At 34.1% G+C, this 19369-nt stretch overlaps 1 protein-coding gene across 32 annotated transcripts in view; it reads left to right on the top strand.

The window, feature by feature from the left end:
- Positions 1–19369, top strand: part of BAZ2B (bromodomain adjacent to zinc finger domain 2B) — a 335625-nt gene that overhangs the window by 289271 nt on the left and 26985 nt on the right. For all 32 annotated transcript variants that reach the window (XM_056793926.1, XM_056793916.1, XM_056793915.1 and 29 more), the window contains 7 exons: positions 475–615; positions 5327–5581; positions 7177–7391; positions 9433–9507; positions 10571–10814; positions 16022–16084; positions 17188–17332. In XM_056793926.1, the coding sequence (XP_056649904.1) occupies positions 475–615; positions 5327–5581; positions 7177–7391; positions 9433–9507; positions 10571–10814; positions 16022–16084; positions 17188–17332 (1138 nt within the window). The remainder of the gene's footprint in view (positions 1–474; positions 616–5326; positions 5582–7176; positions 7392–9432; positions 9508–10570; positions 10815–16021; positions 16085–17187; positions 17333–19369) is intronic.

The following is a 19369-nucleotide window of genomic DNA, read 5'->3' as shown; positions in this document are numbered from 1 at the left end:
AGTGAGTCCTCAGATCACTGGAAGAAGAGAGTCCTTTTGTCCCTCTCTGTTGTTTGTCTTGACTCTATTTTGTTATATTTAGAGTAATGGGATATGTTGTAGGTCTCATAAGTCTAATCCAGGCAGACCATGCCTCTAACAGGAAAACATAATTGCTCTTTGACTCTAATTATATCTCCTAAAAGGAATTTAACCTGTATTTTTGTTTATGAAATTAATAACAATTCATATACCCATAAGACTTTATGATTTCCTACAATCTTGAGGGAGGGGTAAGTAGTATGAATATCATTATTCCCATGGAATATTGGAGATAATTGAGGGTTAAGGAAGGTTGTCAGCTTTCCTCAGCACCTCACACTTAGCAGGCCCCAAAATGTCAAATTTAAATGTACATGTTCTACTTAATTTTCCCTAGAGCTTTTTCAAATACACATTATGTTAAAGTAATACATGGATTTTTTTTTATTGAAGGAAAAAGAAAGATTGAAACAAGAAAAACGTGATGAAAAAAGATTAAATAAAGAACGCAAACTAGAGCAACGGAGATTAGAATTAGAAATGGCAAAGGAACTAAAGAAGCCGAATGAAGATATGTGCTTAGCAGATCAAAAGGTAATCTTGCTCTTTTACCCTATTTTAAAAATGTTATGCTCTCTTCCAGATCTTTTCTTGCCTCCACTTTTTTTAACTCCCAATTTTACATATCTGAAAATTATCTTTTTTTTTTTTAACTAGCAAGAGGAATTTCTCCAAAAACCTTATGGTTGGAATGCTATATGAACAGGCTTTATCAATAATTTCCTTTTTTCTGAATGTATACTTCTTAGTTTCAAATGATGTCACAGCTGGGGGCATTGAACTCCACTTTTGTAATAAAATCCCCCTAGAAAAGCTTCCCCAGGAGTTCAAATAGTTCAGTGCGAGGCTACATCTGCTCCAGAAACATGGGCTCATGCACATCTACCAATATTTTTCCCTTGAACTATTCAACCATAGATCACAATTCATTCAAAAGAAGGGAATTTAATGAAATATATCAAGAAAATAGTAATGAACATTTCTCCCCACAAACTTGACACACTATCCCACAAATACAATACCATCAGTGAAAGAGAGTGTACACATGAAGAAACACTGGTAAGAATGTGTGGCTGGTCAACATATTATTGTGATAGATATTTGGAAACATGTATTACTGGTTTATTTGCATCCAGGGGAAATGTTTAGACTGGGAATACACTGGTGGGCACACATGGAGGTACACAGATGTGGAAAAATAACTCTTACATCTCATGCTCTATAAATGATGATGTCTTCAGAGAATATTGCTTTAATACCACCATTGCAATAATTGTTTTTTTTGTAATTCTTTATATTTGACTTCATATATTTAAAAACATTATTCTGATAAGGGATGCATATCTTTTTCACTGATCTATCAGGTTGTATAGTCTCTTTCTCGTGCACAGTTTCTGCTGGCCATTACTTAATGTTGGTCAAGATTGGCTATTTGTGGAGAGAGCTCTTATGGTTCCATGCTTACTCCTAGCTTTTGCTCCACTGGGCCCTATGGATTTTCTCTTTGCTTCCAGACTGAAATGCTATCATTTCCCCATAAAAGTAAGAGGGATCTCTGCTATCTCTTTTTCACTTAGGAACTTAAGTTTAATTCTTAAGGAATAGAGGCCCTTTACCTATTCACCATCTCACTAGGGAAGACTTATTTTCTCACATATAGAGAGAATGTCTGTTGTCAGTCTTGGCATAATAGACTTTTCCTCTTCAAAAGGAGAGTCCTCCCTATCCATCCAGGAGCCAAACCCTTTGGGATCATTAAAAGGCTAGCTAGCTAAGTAGTGTTTACAGTGATTAAGACTTCTTAAATTTTCTACTTCTGTTTCCCAGGGACAGGATCTGGGTCCTTAGCTTCCATCCAACTTAGGGCCACAAAACCATCATAACTCTTATCTAATATCCTTACAGAGATCCTTTCTCCCAAAACCTGTTTCAGGAAGACTGCTCAAAAATTGCCTCAGAGATATGTAGACCTACTAATTATAGTTTTTGTTTCTTCTGGATCCCCTAATCCTTTGGGCCTTAGCACATAATATAAAATGAGCGGTACAAAAGCTAAATACAGAGAATAGGGTAGTTATTTTCATTTTCTCTGGTCATTCCTACCTTTATTATGTATAAGTGGCATTCTACAAGTAGCCTTACAATTAAATGAATCTTAATTTTTCTAACAGCAATTATTAATAAACAGAACTTATATATAAAGCTTCCCATTTGTTAGTAATACTCCAAAAATCAATAGAGAATCTAATTTAATGGATCTGATCTCTAAACTCGTCAGTTCCTGGCATCAATATGGATGTTATTACCACTACAATAGATCTCATCTCCCAAATATTTTTTCATTCTGTGGAATTTTGCTCATTTCCTCCCATAAATCATCCTTGGGAGATTTTGGGACATGCTAGAAGACTTCCCTTGATAATTTAATATTTCATGAGGACTAGGGATATCCTTTGCTCTTGTTACATGATCAGACCAAATGTGCAAGCATTTCCATAATAATGACTTTGACACTACTTCTCATATAAAGTTATCCCATGTAGTGGCCCCCTTATATTTATCATTTGTCTCTCTATTGCCTTTGGGATAATCCACAATTTTGAATCTTCAGTGATTTTGTTGTTTTATGATTTGCAGTCCTTTCAGTTCACAGTAAGCACATTGGTGTTAAATATGTAGAAAAAAGAAGACAAATATGTAAAATCATGGAATCAGAAGTTATCTTAAGATATGATTTGGTCTTTCCTAAAGTGAATGTTTGGGACAAATTGTTAAAACATTTCTTGAAAACTATGACATCCCTCACTCTTATATTTATCACCCTTAAAGTTAAGTAATCCTTATTTAAAGCCATCCATAATATCTTCTGCTTATTTGTTCTTATTTAGACCTCCTTCAAAGAAATGTAATTTTGACAAAGAAATTAAAATTTATAAGTAGAACATCAGAGGAAGGCTAGATGCCATCTTGACAACTGATAGGCTTTTTGTTCAGTCTTTTTCAGTCATGTGCCATATTACATGACCCTTTTAGGGGTTTTCTTGGCAAATATAGTGGAGTGATTTGCCATTTCCTTCTACAGCTAATTTTAAAGATGAGGAAACTGAAGCAATCAGGGTTAAAGATTGCTGAGGGTCACACAAGTGAGGCTAACAAGTGTCTGAGGCTGAATTTGAATTTGGGACGATGTCTTCCTGACTCTAGGTCCAGCATTCTATCCACTCTGCCACTATCTTTATATAACAGTAAGTAGACATTTCTGCAACAACTTATTGGGTCCTGGCAGTAATTCATAAGGAGGTGTTCTTCTTGTGATTTCAAGAAACATATGATCTAGAAATAGAGTATGTTCCTCTTCCCATACCATCATTGCATGATGTTCATCTTAAATATGAATGATAAAGCCACCTCCTGGTATCCACTCTTTTGAGAGGATTCTCAGAGCAGTCCCAGCTTTTTTTTTTTAAACCCTTACCTTCCATCTTGGAGTCAATACTGTGTATTGGCTTCAAGGCAGAAGAGTGGTAAGGGCTAGACAATGGGGGTCAAGTGACTTGCCCCAGGGTCACACAGCTGGGAAGTGTCTGAGGCCAGATTCGAACCTAGAACCTCCCATCTCTAGGCCTGGCTCTCAATTCACTGAGCTACCCAGCTGCCCCCCAGTCCCAGCTTTTGCTGCTACTAAGCCACCAACTTGGCTCCACCTTGTGTCCAGTGATCTTTGAATGACAGCTGCACAGTCTAACACTGAACTAGTTTTCTTGCTTAATAGGACCTGTTAGGACTTGTGCTCATCTGCTATAGATTCTGTGGTAACCTCCACCTCATTCAAAGGCATAAATATAAATTCCAATCCAGTAGGCACCGTATTTAGTTAACATTTGGTTTCACTGCTGTTTTTATAGCTCTGTTTATCAAGTAATAATCCTTCAGAGCAAGAGTTTTTAACATTTTTGTGTCCCAGACCCTTGGCAACCTGGTGAAATCTATGGATCCCTTCTCAGAATAGCATTTATATATACATATGTATGTATGTATGTATGTATGTATATATATATATATATATATATATAAAATATAAAACGGAAGAATATAAAGTAAACCAATTATTAAATAAAAAATTTATGGACTTCAGGTAAGAATATCTGCTTGGCTGCACTTTTTGTGGTGGAAAAGAATTGGAAACTAAAGAGATGTCCCTCATTTGAGGAATGGCTAACAAATCATGATATATGATGGTGATAGAATACTATTGTGCTATAAGAATGATGAACAGGATGATTTCAGAAAGAACTGGAAAGACATACATGAACTGATACAGAGTGAAATAAGCAGAACTGGGAGAACCTTGTACACAGTAACCGAAATATTGTGGTATGATCAACTATGATAGACTTTGCTACTAACAATAATACAATGAGGCAGGACAATTCTGAGGTACTTATGAAAAAGAATGCTCTCTGCTTCCGGAGAAAAAAATTGTTGGAGTACAAATGCAAATGAAAACATCGGATTTATCACTTCTTTATTTAGGTACATGATTGGGGGTTTTGGTTTTATAAGATTATCCACTTATAAAAATGAATAATATGAAAATATGTTTTATGTGATAATACATGTATAACCCAGAAAAAAACAAATTTTAATTAAAAAAGAATACATGCTTTAAGGCAATATTGGTAGTTCCTGTGTATAATGTAATATAAAAAATATGCTCCAACTTACCTGCTTTTTTTTAAAGGTCTCTGCTATTAGTTTTGTATTGAATATGGGCTATAGTGATCAAAATCACTCTAGTAATTGCTGGAAATGCCTTGTTAGTTATCAGCCATAGAATTCTTGAGATCAGCATCATGTTGGTCAGTTCTCTTTCTTATGAAATCACAGGATCATCAGTCTATACTGCTGTCACAAGGGTACTCTTTAATACAAATCTAGATATCTTGTAAATGGATACCAAAAAAATTTAGATGGATTAGTTTGAATCACTCATTATGGGTAGAATGACAGTGGCATTTGCTATGTAGACAGATGATAGCATCTTTGTTCTCATTTACAATGGTGGAAGATATAGTAGGTAATTTTCTCTATTATATTTAATTCATACAATCCACATGCTATTGAAATACTGGTACTTTAATAAAAACTCCTTATTGTTCTTTTCACAGAAGCCCAACTTCAAAGCAAAGGCTGATTTCTGTTCAGAATGTGCAATCTCACTGACATTTTGTCCTTCTGTTTCCAGCCTTTGCCAGAGTTACCACGTATTCCCGGACTTGTTCTCTCTGGAAGTACATTTTCAGATTGCCTCATGGTGGTACAGTTCTTGCGAAATTTTGGTAAAGTTCTAGGCTTCGATGTGAACATTGATGTCCCAAACCTGAGCGTTCTTCAAGAGGGATTACTGAATATTGGTGACAGCATGGGTGAAGTACAGGACTTACTTGTAAGACTCCTCTCGGCCGCTGTCTGTGATCCAGGTCTAATAACAGGATACAAGGTAAACACACATACACACCCCTTAACAATTTTCAACATCAGTTTAAATTGATTACTTTTTTTTTTTGCATCAGCAGCATTAAATTATGCAGAATGAATAAATATTTTGATTATCTCCTATAACTCTCAAGATCATGCTTGGGTTTGATTATTAAATGCTAAATGACTCTTAGAATTATTTGATATCTGACCCCAGACAAGCCTGTCCCAAACAATCCTCTATAGAGAGCAGTGGTTCACAAAGGGGTTTGCATTTTGCAAGAAGCCTTTGCTGGCCTCCATCCACCCACTTCTCTACCCCTAGTCTTTATTCTGAGATAACTTTAATTTACACTGTATATATGTATTTTGTATGTACATAGTTATTTTCAGGTTGTCTCACCCATTTGAATATAAATTACTGGATAGCAGGAACCATATTATTTTTGCTTCTTTTCTTTGTGTCTCTAGCATTTAGCATAGATTCTGGCACATAGTAAACACTTAATCAATGTTTGTTGGCTGAATGACTGCCTCAAACTCATGTGCTACACCCATACACCCCTGCACTTTCACATTCTCCAGGACCAACCCCAAGCTGCCTTGTCTGCTGCAAGCCTTTGGAGACATAAAGAAGAAAATGAGGGGTTGAGGGAGAAAACCCAGAAAAAAAATGGGTCTAGAGTCAGACTGCCTGGAAACCTTCCTTCAGTGTTCATGAAAGCAAAGGATTCTGTTCTGAGCTAAAAAAAAGTTAAATTAAAAAAATTAGAAATCCCTGATATGGAATCTTCACTAGGTAATTCTAATTTCCATGACCTTTAAAATATCCTGTTGGGATGAGGATAAGCACAGTGCTCCTGGACCAAACTATATAGCTTTTAATATCCTCTAATGCAATTAGCAGTCTTGGGATCATCTGGAATTAGTCTGGAATCCTATTGAATAATTGGGGCAATCTAGACACCCTAGGGCCACAGACAAAATATAAAGAATAGCTTTATTTGCTTGGACCTGAAGTGCCAGAGTTCAGCAAGAACCATGACAATTTTAGATAAGTATAATATATAAAATTTCTATTGGATTCACCACATTTTAGGGTGGAGACACAACATATGTGATCAAACTCGAGATAAGCAACATCTAAACATTTCAATAAATCCATATATTCCAATAAGTTTATTATTTTCAATTATGAACAATATTTTGAAAAGGAAGAGTCACTAGAATACCTTAGCTTTTGATCCATCCACCTATCACTTCATTCTGTAGAGAAGTGCCAGTCTCTACATCTAGGACAATAGAAAATACAGGAGCTTGCTGTGGTCACTAGGAGCATTTAGCAGCAAGTCCAGAAGTTTACCTTCAGAAAGGTTTCTGACCTTTGCTGAATGAAGCAAAGTGTGCTCATCTAAACATGTATGTATACGTGCAGAGAAAGCACACTTGCTATGCTGTTTACTTTTTTCTTGATTTCTCCTCTGCTTAATCCCCTCAAGAATAGGAGCCCCCACTGCAGGATAATATATAGATCATAATCCTAGCAGGTTTATATTGCAAAAGGTTATATTTTTAACTATCCATGACTAATTTAAAAAAAAAAAACTACTTTTACAGGCCAAAACAACTCTTGGGGAACACTTACTAAATGTCGGCGTCAACCGTGACAATGTTTCTGAGATCTTGCAGATTTTTATGGAAGCCCATTGTGGACAAACAGAACTTACAGAAAGCCTAAAGACAAAAGCTTTTCAAGCACACACTCCAGCTCAGAAAGCATCAGTACTTGCTTTCCTCATTAATGAGCTAGCATGCAGCAAAAGTGTTGTGAGGTAAGAGCATCCTAACCACTTTCCTAGGATTTTATATTATATTACAGTACATTGCAATGGTCATTTCTTGCATTTTTCTTTGACATTTATATTCACTTGTTGGCTTTTTTAAAAAATTCATTAAAATTAAAAGATATTTAATGTGGACTAACTATGAGATTATTTGTGATTTAATTGCTTTAGTTCATTGTGAGCACTGACCATCTCAAGAATTGTCTTTCATTATTAGGAGACATGAGATCTGTACCTCCTGTCTCTTCACTTCTTAATTTCCTTAAGATGAGATCCAATGAGATCCATAACCATAATCCTCCTGTGGAGTGTTTTCATCTAGCAACTGTGGATGTTCTCCTAAAATTGTCATACAGACAATTGTCATACACTATCTATTTAATAAGTCCATATTTTTATTTGTACTATACCTATGCTTACTCTTGATAACTTGGATTAGGAAAGTAATTAAAGGAAAGCTAGCAGCTTCCAAATATTCCATTTCCTGAGAGTTGTCAATGTGAACCATAAGTTCTAAGTTCCAAAAACATGGAAATTCCCTTGATACATCAGACTGGTGGTCCATTTAGGCCAGTAATCTTTTGCTTTCTCCATATTGGAATACTATTTAAAACCTAGTGATTTTCTACTTTGACATCCACTTTCAAATTTAGGTAATCATTTTCTTATGGCTCTGTCATTCATAAATTTGTTTGAACTATTTTTAATCCATTTATAGTCTTCCAATGCCACTAAATTGTGATAAATCAATTCCATATATTTATTATCATCATTATAACATTTAACATGATGATTATTGTGATATTTACTATTATTTCCTTTTTTTTGTTCAAAACGTCTTAAATTTGAGAGTCCTTCAAGACCTCAAATGGTTCATGCTTAGAGGCCAAGTCCCTATTCACCTTATCCTTGCCATTCATGATTTTTAGATTTCAGTCATATCTCATTTCCCCATCCTTTGCTTTCTGGGCAAAAGATGACACCAAAGTATGAAAGGCTAAGTGCGTTTGTCACTTTTGTGAGTCTAAATTTTTGTGTAAAAATATTCTCAGCCATGCTTTTGAATTGTCACAGTTTTTAATCTGTTTATACTACTTATGGGTAATTATCTAAGCTTACTATAGTGCATTGACACATAGTAGGTGTTATATAAAAGTCCCTTTTTCCTAGTAGAGTGTCTTGGGTTATAAATGACAGCACCATAATTTCCAAAGAAAATAACAACTATATGGTTTCATAGAGAAATAAATAGTTTTCATTGATGTTCTAGGGCAGTTGTAATCAGCTGTGGCTAAAGGAAAAGGAGGTGACACTATTTTATATCATTGCCACTGGTTACTGTGACATTCTAGGTTTTGATGTAAGCATATAATCACATTCAAGAGTTGATAACTTCTAAAAGTACAAATTTTATACTACATCATGATAGTGTATAAAATTGTGTGTGTGTGTGTATCTGTGTCTGTGTGTGTGTGTGTGTGTGTGTGTGTGTGTGTGTGTGTCTGTATATTACAGGGAACCCCTGGATGAGGAAACTGTATCACTGAAGGTTAGAATTTTCAAGAAAATTGAGAGGTTAAATAACTTGATTAAGGTCATATAGTCACTTTGTATCAGAGGCAGAACTTTATCTGGGTTGTTTGTAGTCCAAAGCCAGCTATCAATATGTATTTAGTTTTAAGAAGGGTCTGAGCATGTGATCTTAGTGTAGGGAACTCCCAATGTGGAAACTTCTTCCATCAATGCAGACCATCAATTCTGACACTAATAGTTTTACAAAATTTCCATGGAGTACTGAGAGCTAGTACAAGTCAGAGACAGCATTTGAATTGAGGTCTTACTTATAACTTCAAGACAGACCCTTTTTCCCACTACCATGTTGCCTTTCACTATTCAGTATTGAAGTGTATTTAACATGTATGTATATAATATACATACTCATATGTTTATTCATTTGTCAAAAGTCAGAAACTTTTTATATATGAAAAAATATTAATATTTGATATTATGTCCTTTTTTATATTGGCAGTGAAATTGACAAGAATATTGATTATATGTCAAACTTAAGAAGAGACAAATGGATGGTTGAAGGTAAACTTCGCAAGTAAGTTATATTTCCTTAAAATTAATATTCTGAGTTTTTATGTAAATTTTTCAATAAGAGCTACTGCTCACTAATAGAATTCAACTGGCTCACTTTCATATAAAAATTAGACATAGAAATGATTAATTTAAATGAGATAAAATAAAGATAGCCAAAACCCAGGAATTATTATTACACATAAGTAATTATAGAATTAAATGAGATCATATAATCATAGATTTCAAGCTGGAAAGAGACCTTTATAGGTCACTCTCATTTTAAAGATGGGAAAACTGAGGCCCAGAGATGTAAAATATTTGCCCAAGTTCATGAACGTATTTATTAAATAGTAATGACAGGAAATGAAGTCAGGTCATCTAAGAATAAATCTAGGCCTATCCAGTGGACCACTTTACATATTTATAACTATTGAGCTTCCTATCTTTAAATTATTTTTCTAAAGTTTCATATTTTAAAGTTTTAAAAGTTATGTGGTTCCTTCTCTTATACCAATTACATTTTCTCTTTTTTCTCATTGTTTGGCCTTTAAATTTTATTTTAGAGAGGCTTTATCAAAGCCCAACTTTAAATTAAAATTGTAACTTATTTTTCTACCTAATTATTAAGAAAATATTAAATATATTGTGCTCATTATCTTAAAAGGATAGCTCCTCTGTAATAACTGAAGAGAAAATGATTCTTAATATAGAATAACATGGAATGGGGGTTAAGTTTACTATTATTTTTTCCTTCTTATAATTAGGGCCTAAAAGAGTTTTCATCTGTTTTATGGTGTTCCCATGACCCTGGGAGATATAATTTGTTATATTTTTAACATGTTTTAATTCAATCCGTGAGATACCTTAACTAATAATGAGTTTTAAATAGGAGAAAATTATCAACTGGATATTTGCCAGTACTTCAGTTTCCATTTGATTAATTTTTAGTTGTAAATTATTTATTCTTAGCAATAAGCTAAGTACATTGAGATGAATTACTAAAATGAATGGCTTATCCTTTTTTAAAGTAGCTTTCAGATAGATTTACTCTTAAATGATGATGATTTTTATTTTTACATTTAAAGACTCAGAATCATTCATGCTAAGAAAACAGGGAAAAGAGACACTACAGGTGGTGGTGAACTTGGAGAAGAACCACATTCCTTGGGTACACCTACTACAGGACGCAAGCGAAGACGGAAAGGGGGAGATAGTGACTATGATGATGATGACGATGATGATAGTGATGACCAAGCTGATGAAGAGGATGAAGATGAAGAAGATAAAGATGACAAAAAAGGAAAGAAAATAGATATCTGTGATGATGAGGTAATAAAATTTAAAGACTGTATGTTGCATTATATAAATATGATAATTGTTCTTTTTATTACTTAGCTCTGCAAGAATTTATTATAGAGCTTTATAGATTCACCTTTAGTTTTATTAATATGTTATTTTTGTAGAGAACTTTATACTTTTTAAGAGTATTTTCACATACATGCTGTCATTGTCACATTTGATCTCTGATACTAGAACTCCAGCTAGTAGTTCTAGCACTAGTTGACATCTCTCCCACTATAAGGCTGCTTATAAACTATATTTTAAAAGTATGAGAATTATTCATCTCTAGACCAGAATTTAAGTTGTCCCATAATGCAACTTGTGGTTAGTTTGTGTTGTTTTTTGTTTTGTTTTGTTTTAAGTAATGAGAGCCTGAGTAAATCTTAAATCTTTTTGGCAAAATACTTCAGTTCTGGGTGGGGGATCCAGTTACCTTAGCCACATTCCCTAAGTTATGCGTTTTCTTATTAAAAGACTTGTTTGGAGTTATACTGGGAAGTAAACCAGTAAACACGGGTTAGCAATCACAGAGAAGCCCTTAAAAAGGCAGTGTTCTAAGGAAGAGCAAGGAAAAACTGGCATATGAGAGACTCTCCTAGAATTCAGTCTTGTCTCACCAGAACTGGTATTTTGGAAACTGGGCCCCACTAGTACAGAAAGCATCCAACCAGGGGTGGAATGGGAAGTGGGAAGAAGAAGGAAGAAGGAAGGAGGAGGCCTATTAGGCACAGGAAGACAACATTTAGGGGTGTAGAAAGGTTGTGTGTTGCTGGTTATTTTAGGGAATTTCATCCCAAGACATCTTAGCAATAAATTAGGTTGTGCTCCTCCTTATGAAAAGAATTCCTGAGTAAGTTGTGATGGTTTAGGGAAACTCCAGTGCGTTAGTAAACCACTCCACTGACCAGGCATGGAGGATTTCTCAAGCTGAATAATTTTGAGAAGAGTAGTACATTCATCAGGAGTGTTTTGGGGTTATAGTGGCTCAGACAATCCAAATTTTGCTTAAGTTAATGCTCAAATTCAAACTTGACTCTTAATAGAGATTTTACAATATTTTCTAAGAATCTATCTTGGAGTTTTGACTGGTTAACTCAGGAAATGAAACCAATGAATATCCTAGTCATAGTCTAGTCAAGGGGATTTGCTTACAAAGGTGAGAGTGATTCATTTGAGATTTTTGAGCACTGTATTTGGTTGAGAGGAAGTAAAAGGAGGAAGAAAGAACAAAGATAAAAGTTGTCTGAGAGTGCTAGTTTTCCTGTAGATAGCTTTTGTTCTCATAGTCTTGAGACTTCTAAGGGAATTTCTCAAGACTCAGGATAAAGGTGATTTGTACATGGGTTCAATTTCAGAATTAACTCAGCCAGGGAGCAGCTAGGTAGCTCTGAGGACTAACCAGGCCTAGAGACTAGACATCTTGAGTTCAAATCTGTACTCATATACTTCCTAGCTGTGTGGCCCTGGGGACGTCACTTAACTCCCATTAATTAGACCTTACCCCACTCTTCTTCTTTGGAAACCATACATAATATTGATTCTAAGATGGAAGGTAAGGGTTATTTAAAAAAAAAAAACAACTGAAACCTCTTGAGATAATCTCCAGACTCCAAGTCAATACTAAAAATACATTAAACAATTAATATTTACTTTGTTGTTTAGAACTTCATTTATTTGGAATGTTTCTTACCTATGAGATAGACCAGCAAACAATTACTAGTGTACATGTGCTTTCATGAATTTCCTAGCAAGCAGTATCATTTTATTTATATACAAAAAGGAAGTATGGCACTTTCATGTGCAGAAATCTTAAATAGTAAATATTCTTATGAGAAGGGTCAGAGAAGCCATAAATCCAATATTATGAAATGAATTTCATCAGTCATTTCAGCAGGATTTGACATAGTCACATATTTCTTAATCTATCCTATCAAACTAAATAAAATTTAACATGTTCAGCAGCCATGATACAAAGGAGAAGAGGCAATAATTAGAATGTCAAAATTTGAACCTTAGTTCATCCAGTTAGAGCTTAAGTAACTTTAGGAATGTCACTTCACTTGTCCAGTAGGTTCAGCTGCCTCATTTGTAAAATGAATACAATAGACCAGATAATACTATACGTCCCTCCTAGCTATGATCCTAATTTTTGATGATCTTATATACAAAAGTATGATAGAATTGTTAGTTCTCTTAAGAGTGGATGTGTAAGAGGTAAGCAAGGCAGTAGAAAGGGATTTAAGAAGCTCTCTATACCCATCAAGCTCTGGTCCCTTGCTTACCTTCATCTCCCCATTTCTGAAAGAGCTGGCATGAAAAAAGGTAGATATATGTATTTTACCAATCAAGATCCAGAAAAATGGTTCTGGGTTTCTTTGAAGTGCAAAAATCCTAGAGATTTAAACAAATAAGAAGCCATTACAAAGTAATGCCTTAAGCCAAGACATCAAGCCTAGGGAATGTTGACAACCTATCATTGTGATTCAATTTGCCTCTCTTTTTACGGTAAATTATCTCTCCACTTGCTTGCCCTGTGTCATTGTGTTAATAAAGCCAGATTCACCTTGTCCTTTTGTAGTTCTGAACTTTATGCCACTTTGTGAGAACCAAGAGTCAATACTGGTTTAGGCTTATGTCTTAGATCTTTAAAATAAACATTATGTTTCAGTTTTTATATTAGATTCTTCAAGAATGTAACAGATGTATAGAATTTCATTACAAAACCCTAAGAATTGAATACTTGCTATTCTTAGCTACTATTACAGAGATACACAAAGATAAAAACCATTAACTTGAATTTTCGTTCTCTAAGGATTTTCATTCCAAATGGGAAATTGTATCCTAGGCTTCTCTTTAAAATGAGCAAGTTGGGCTAAGGTCTCTTTTTAGATGATAAGAGTATAAAATATCTTGAAGAAACAAAATATTTCATAATATAGCACCATTTCTGAAACTACTTATACTTTTATTTTGTAATGTATGATGATTTATGATTTGTATAGTAATTCACTACCCCTAAAACACCAACTGAAAATTAATTTTGCTTCATTTGATGTGCATATATTATTAAAGAAAACAAAAATCATCTTTTGACCCATACCAAATCACCTCTTGACAGAATTAGCAATTGTATTTCTTTTATCACTTAGTAGTACATACTCTTGCTGTTCTATTGTCCTTTTTTTTTTTTAAACCTTACACCTTCTATCTTAGACTCAATACAATGTTTTGGTTCTAAGGCAGATGAGTGGTAAGGGCTTGGCAATGGGGTTGTGACTTGCCCAGGGTCACATAGATGTAGGATATATGTTTAAGGTCAGATTTGAACCCAGGATGTCCCATTTCTATGCCTGGCTCTCAATCCACTGATCCACTTTCTGATAATGTCTTTTAACTTTTAACATTTTCCTTTTTTTATTGACTTAATCATAAATATAAATATTTAGACACAAAGGAGAAATCAAGATGAATCAGAAGGAAAAGATAACTCCTAGAATTTGATCCTGGAAGAGGAAGAAAGGAATGTTTTCTAGAGTACAAGTAATGAGATTAAGTTTCAATGGGGAGTACGAATATATCTGTGAATAGAGGGAAGGAGAAAGTATCCTGATGCTGAGAATTTTTAAGGAATTAAGAAGGGGAACTAAGGAAGTTTAGTTTGGAATTATCTCTTTCTCTTAGAGAAACATTCCATTTTTCTGAGGCTTTATTTTTAACACAAGGGTTCAAAAATTTTATCCTTTAGATGCACTTGGTTTAAAAAAACAGTGATAAAATATCTCAGAAAAGATTTTTCATTTAAAGTATTTTTGTAGTTTCTTATTTTTTAAATTTTTAAAAAATAACATCCTTTACATTTTATGTGAGCTGTTTTTGAAAGCAAAAGCTGAAAACCACTTATTTAGGTACCTTTGGGTAACTGACTCCTACCAATATGTAAAAGCAAGGATTAAAAGGCTTTTAAACCCCCCAAAATAGTGCTGGTTATGCACTTCCTTTTTCTTTTTAAAAGAATGTTTCTGAAAACACAGACTTTGGATAGTTTGAACATCCTAGAACAGGGCACCTTGCACATAAAAAGCATTCAGTAATGTTTGTCAAAATTAATAGAAGCTCAACAATGATGCAGGAATTCACTTTTGCTAGCATTCCTAATCTTCACAAGCCTTTTATTGCAGTAGCAAGACAAATACAAATAGTCTTCCTGGACTTTTGGCTTTCATTTTATTTTTCCACACCCAGTTGTTTTATGTATTTTTTTGGTAAACCTTGTGGTGACTGAAATGAAACAACAAGACAGATAAAGAAAACCAAAAGTCGTGAATTACATGTAGGCCTGATAAACAGCTTCTCTATAAATCAAGAATTTACTGTCCTATAGATTCATTAATGTGTTTTATATCACTCAGTGTCAGATTGACTCAGCTGCTTATAGCTACTTAGATCTGAGCATAATAATAGCTATGAATGGGCTAACTGCCTAATCTTTAGAGTAATTTACCATTGTTTCCTAATAATTTATCTCTTTCTTAATCATCTACCTCTCTTTGTGCTGATTGAAATTTTAGAGTAGGAGGTAAAAGGTATGGTCAAACAGGTGATGGCTTTTCACTGAATTCAGTGATGGTACCGAAAGACATATTGGCCTTAGGAGAGGTGTTTAGGGTTGACTGGCTGGTTGGCAAGGCATATAGGCTAAAGTACTAGACCATGTCCAGTAAGATCTGGGACAGAACACTACATCAGAATGTATTAACAGCCTGACCAAGAGCAAGTCCCTTAACTTTTCTGAACCTTATTTTCTTCATCTGTGAAATGCAGATACCAATACTCTTTTACAGGTTATTGTGAAGCTCCAAAGAGATAGGATTATGTCTTTTGAAATCCTACTTTTAGCATTGTGTTGGGATTACACATATTATTATGTATGTCTCCCTCACACCTCTGTTAACATATTTTGTTATTATTAAGACTGATGAGAAATGGAAATATTCTATGCAAGTTGTTGTTAAGAAAGTACAGTTTTCTTAAAGAAAAAAGCTAATAGGGGCAGAGCGAGTACTTTATAATTTCTAAGAGCTTGAGCATTTTTCTACTTCTACATAAAAGTTTTACATTTATAACAAAAATGCCAAATTCAGTAGTCATTCTTTTTTATTTTAAGAACAGATAAATAATGTTTTGTTTTGTTATAGGATGATGGTGATCAAGCAGCAAGTGTTGAAGAGCTGGAGAAACAGATTGAAAAACTGACTAAAGTAAGCACTTTTCAAATAAAGTTTGTTGCTTTTTCAAGTTGTACTTGTGTAGAATTACCATTTCTGCATGCTAAATATATATAAAACTCATTCCTTTTGAATAATGGAAATGGCTGAATATAAAAGTATTCAAACATTTTAAATACAGGAAGTTTTAAGCCCAAGACTGAAATTCATACATGAGATTAGATGTCACAATCTCAAGGTTATTCAGTTGCAAATGACACTAAATTTTTTAAATCTGCATAAATTGCATATATAGTACACCTTTAACTGAATCCATAAAAAGACATGTTTAGTGTTTTTTTCTATTTTGATATAAGTTCAAAATATTTCTAAAGATAGCTTTATTCCTTGGAAATCAATACACCATGCAGGTACTATGAAGTATTAAATGCTATTGTGTCTTAGTAAATTTAATAACTTTTTTTATATTTTGTATTTATCAATTAACTTTACTTCCTTCTGAACTTGAAATTTTAATCTATTGGTTCTTGCTTGTTTTCATTTAAACTTCAATAGTATTGAATACTAAGGTGAACTAATTTAAAAATATAATAAAGTTTTGTTTTATTAAATGAGAATATTAAATTGGTCAACTCAGTAGAACACTAGTTTGTGTAAAGACATTTGCTTTACAGCTTTACAAAAGACAAAGCTGATTTCACTACTGTCTGAATTAGCTAAATTTCTATCACTTTCTAATTAGGAGTTACAGTGTTCCAGTCAGCTTTAACTCACCATGGACACATTTTTCTATTGCATAATTGATAAGATTTTAACTGCCTTGGTTCAATAAAATATTTGATCCTGCTATATGTATTAAAATATGAAAAATGCTTTATAGGATATTTGCTTAAATTAAACTAACCTTTTTAATATTAAAAGGGACCAAGTCAGTCATCTTAAAATAATTGCTTTCTTTAAGAGGTGATTGATAATGAAGCTCAACTAAAACTGGGCAAACCTAAACTTTGATTCCATTCCCTGTAGCTATCTCAATTTCAATGAAATAAGTAGCAGTCTATCTTAATGTAGATTTTAAAAACGATCGACTAGCATAGTATATATACACACATATATGATTTTTTTTTTTAAAACAGCAACAGAGTCAGTACAGAAGAAAGCTCTTTGATGCTTCTCACTCTTTACGGTCAATGATGTTTGGCCAGGATCGCTACAGACGCCGATATTGGATTCTTCCCCAATGTGGGGGTATTTTTGTGGAAGGCATGGAAAGTGGTGAAGGTAAGAGATATTAGCCTATTTCAGGACAAAGCAATATCTATATTACTATAAACTGGTAATTTCTTTAATCTCTATTATTTTTCTAGGCTATCTCATATTTCTTGGAAGAGCTTTATAAAACTATCAATACCCCAGATATTTTACTTTCCAAAAACAAAGAACCTTTTTCCATGCTTATTCACTTCCAGTATGCTCTATTTTCTTTTCTCCTCTCCACTTTCAAACATACAGTCACCAACCTCATTTTATTTTATTTAAAAAAATATTTTATTTTTTCCAACTATAGGTAAGACCAATTTCTAACATTCATTTTTTTAAACCCTTACCTTCCATCTTGGAATCAATGGCAGAAGAGTGGTAAGGGCTAAGCAATGGGAGTTAAGTGACTTGCCCAGGGTCACACAGCTGGGAAATGTCTGAGGCCAGATTTGAAACTAGAACCTCCCATCTCTAGGTCTGGCTCTCAATCCACCGAGATACCCAGCTGCCCCCTCTAACATTCATTTAAAAACATTTTGAATTCCAAATTCTCTCCTTTCACCCTCCCCCCCCCCCTATTGAAAGGCAAGCAATTTTATGTAGGTTGTACGTGTCTAGCCATACAAAATATATTTCCAGTTGTGAAAGCTAGTTGTAAAAAAAAAATGCAGACTGAAACAAACCAACAAAAAAGAAAAAGTAAAAGAATGTATATTTCAATCTCTAATCAGGCTCTGTTCTTTCTCTGGAGATGAATAGTATTTTTGATTATAAGTCCTTCAGAGTTTTCTTGGATCTTTGCATTGCTGAGGATAGTTAGACTATCAGAGCTGATTATCATAAAGTATTGCAGTTGCTGTGTATAATGTTCCCCTGGTTCTGCTCATTTCACTTTGCATCAATTCCATTCCAGACTTTTCTGAGAGCATCATCACCCCCATTTTAAATAATAGTATTCAACTCTGTTACCCATTTTAGGTCCCATTTTCCTTTCACTTCTATCTTCTCAAGTATTTGCTCTATACAAATTACTTTCAATCCCTCAACCATTCATTCTTTCTTTCCTCCTTTGTAATCTGGTTTTAATTCCAGTTATTCTACTGAAAATGCTTGCCCCAGCTTCCCAATACTCATGCCAGCCATTTACCTTTACACAGTTTTTGACATTTGACACTATTGACTATCCTCTCAGTCAATCTCAGTCAATCACCAAGCACCCATTGAACATCGACATTATGCTAACTGCTGGGGGAATAGTAGAGTAAACATGAAATGGGCCCTGCCCTTCAGGAGCTTCTATCCTAGCCTCTCCTTATTCAAATGTTCTCTCTGCCACTCCTGTACTATATTGTCTTAATTTTCTGGTTTATAGGACTATTCTTTTCCTGTCTTCATTTCACTCTCCCATCTCTTAATCATGGACATTAACCTATGCTAGATCTTTAACCCTTTGCTTGTCTCAGTTTTTCCCTTAGAGAATTTATCTAACCTAATAGCTTTAATTATCACTTAGTTATAGGATTTAGAATCAGAAGGAATGCTAGAGATATTCTAGTCCAATCTCCTTGTTTTAAAAGTCAGAAACTAAAGTCTTGAGAAATTGAGCAGCTTGCTCAATGTGCCTAGGCTTAAGCTTGAATTTGAACACAATTGCTTTAGCCCAAATTTAGTGGCTTCTTTTACCATACCACCAAGTCTTCTAATTACCAATTAAATGTTTTTTTCACTATATGAAGGCAATGTTAGTGATTCCAGTTGGGCATGTAGGAATAAGCTCAAGTGCAATAGACAAAATTTGAACAGGTAAAGAACAAGGCAGATAAATAATACTTTGGAGGGAGGCCCAAGGAAGCCCAAGAATAAGCAGCACTTCAGAGGCCAGAATATAAAGAGCATGTTCAAAATCAGGAAAGAGATGAGTTTGGCTACAGTGGACAGTTCATATTGCAAAATGAGAAAAAAAGGTAATTGTGGATAACATTTTAGAAAGCTTTGAATATCAAACTAAGGAATTTATGCTTCATATTCTATATGCAATGAAAAACCATAGAAGACATT

This window comes from Monodelphis domestica, chromosome 4 (genome assembly GCF_027887165.1).
Source record: "Monodelphis domestica isolate mMonDom1 chromosome 4, mMonDom1.pri, whole genome shotgun sequence".
Taxonomy (NCBI): domain Eukaryota; kingdom Metazoa; phylum Chordata; class Mammalia; order Didelphimorphia; family Didelphidae; genus Monodelphis; species Monodelphis domestica.
The sequence above is the reverse complement of the archived record's forward strand: the minus strand, read 5'-3'. Positions and strand labels throughout refer to the sequence as shown.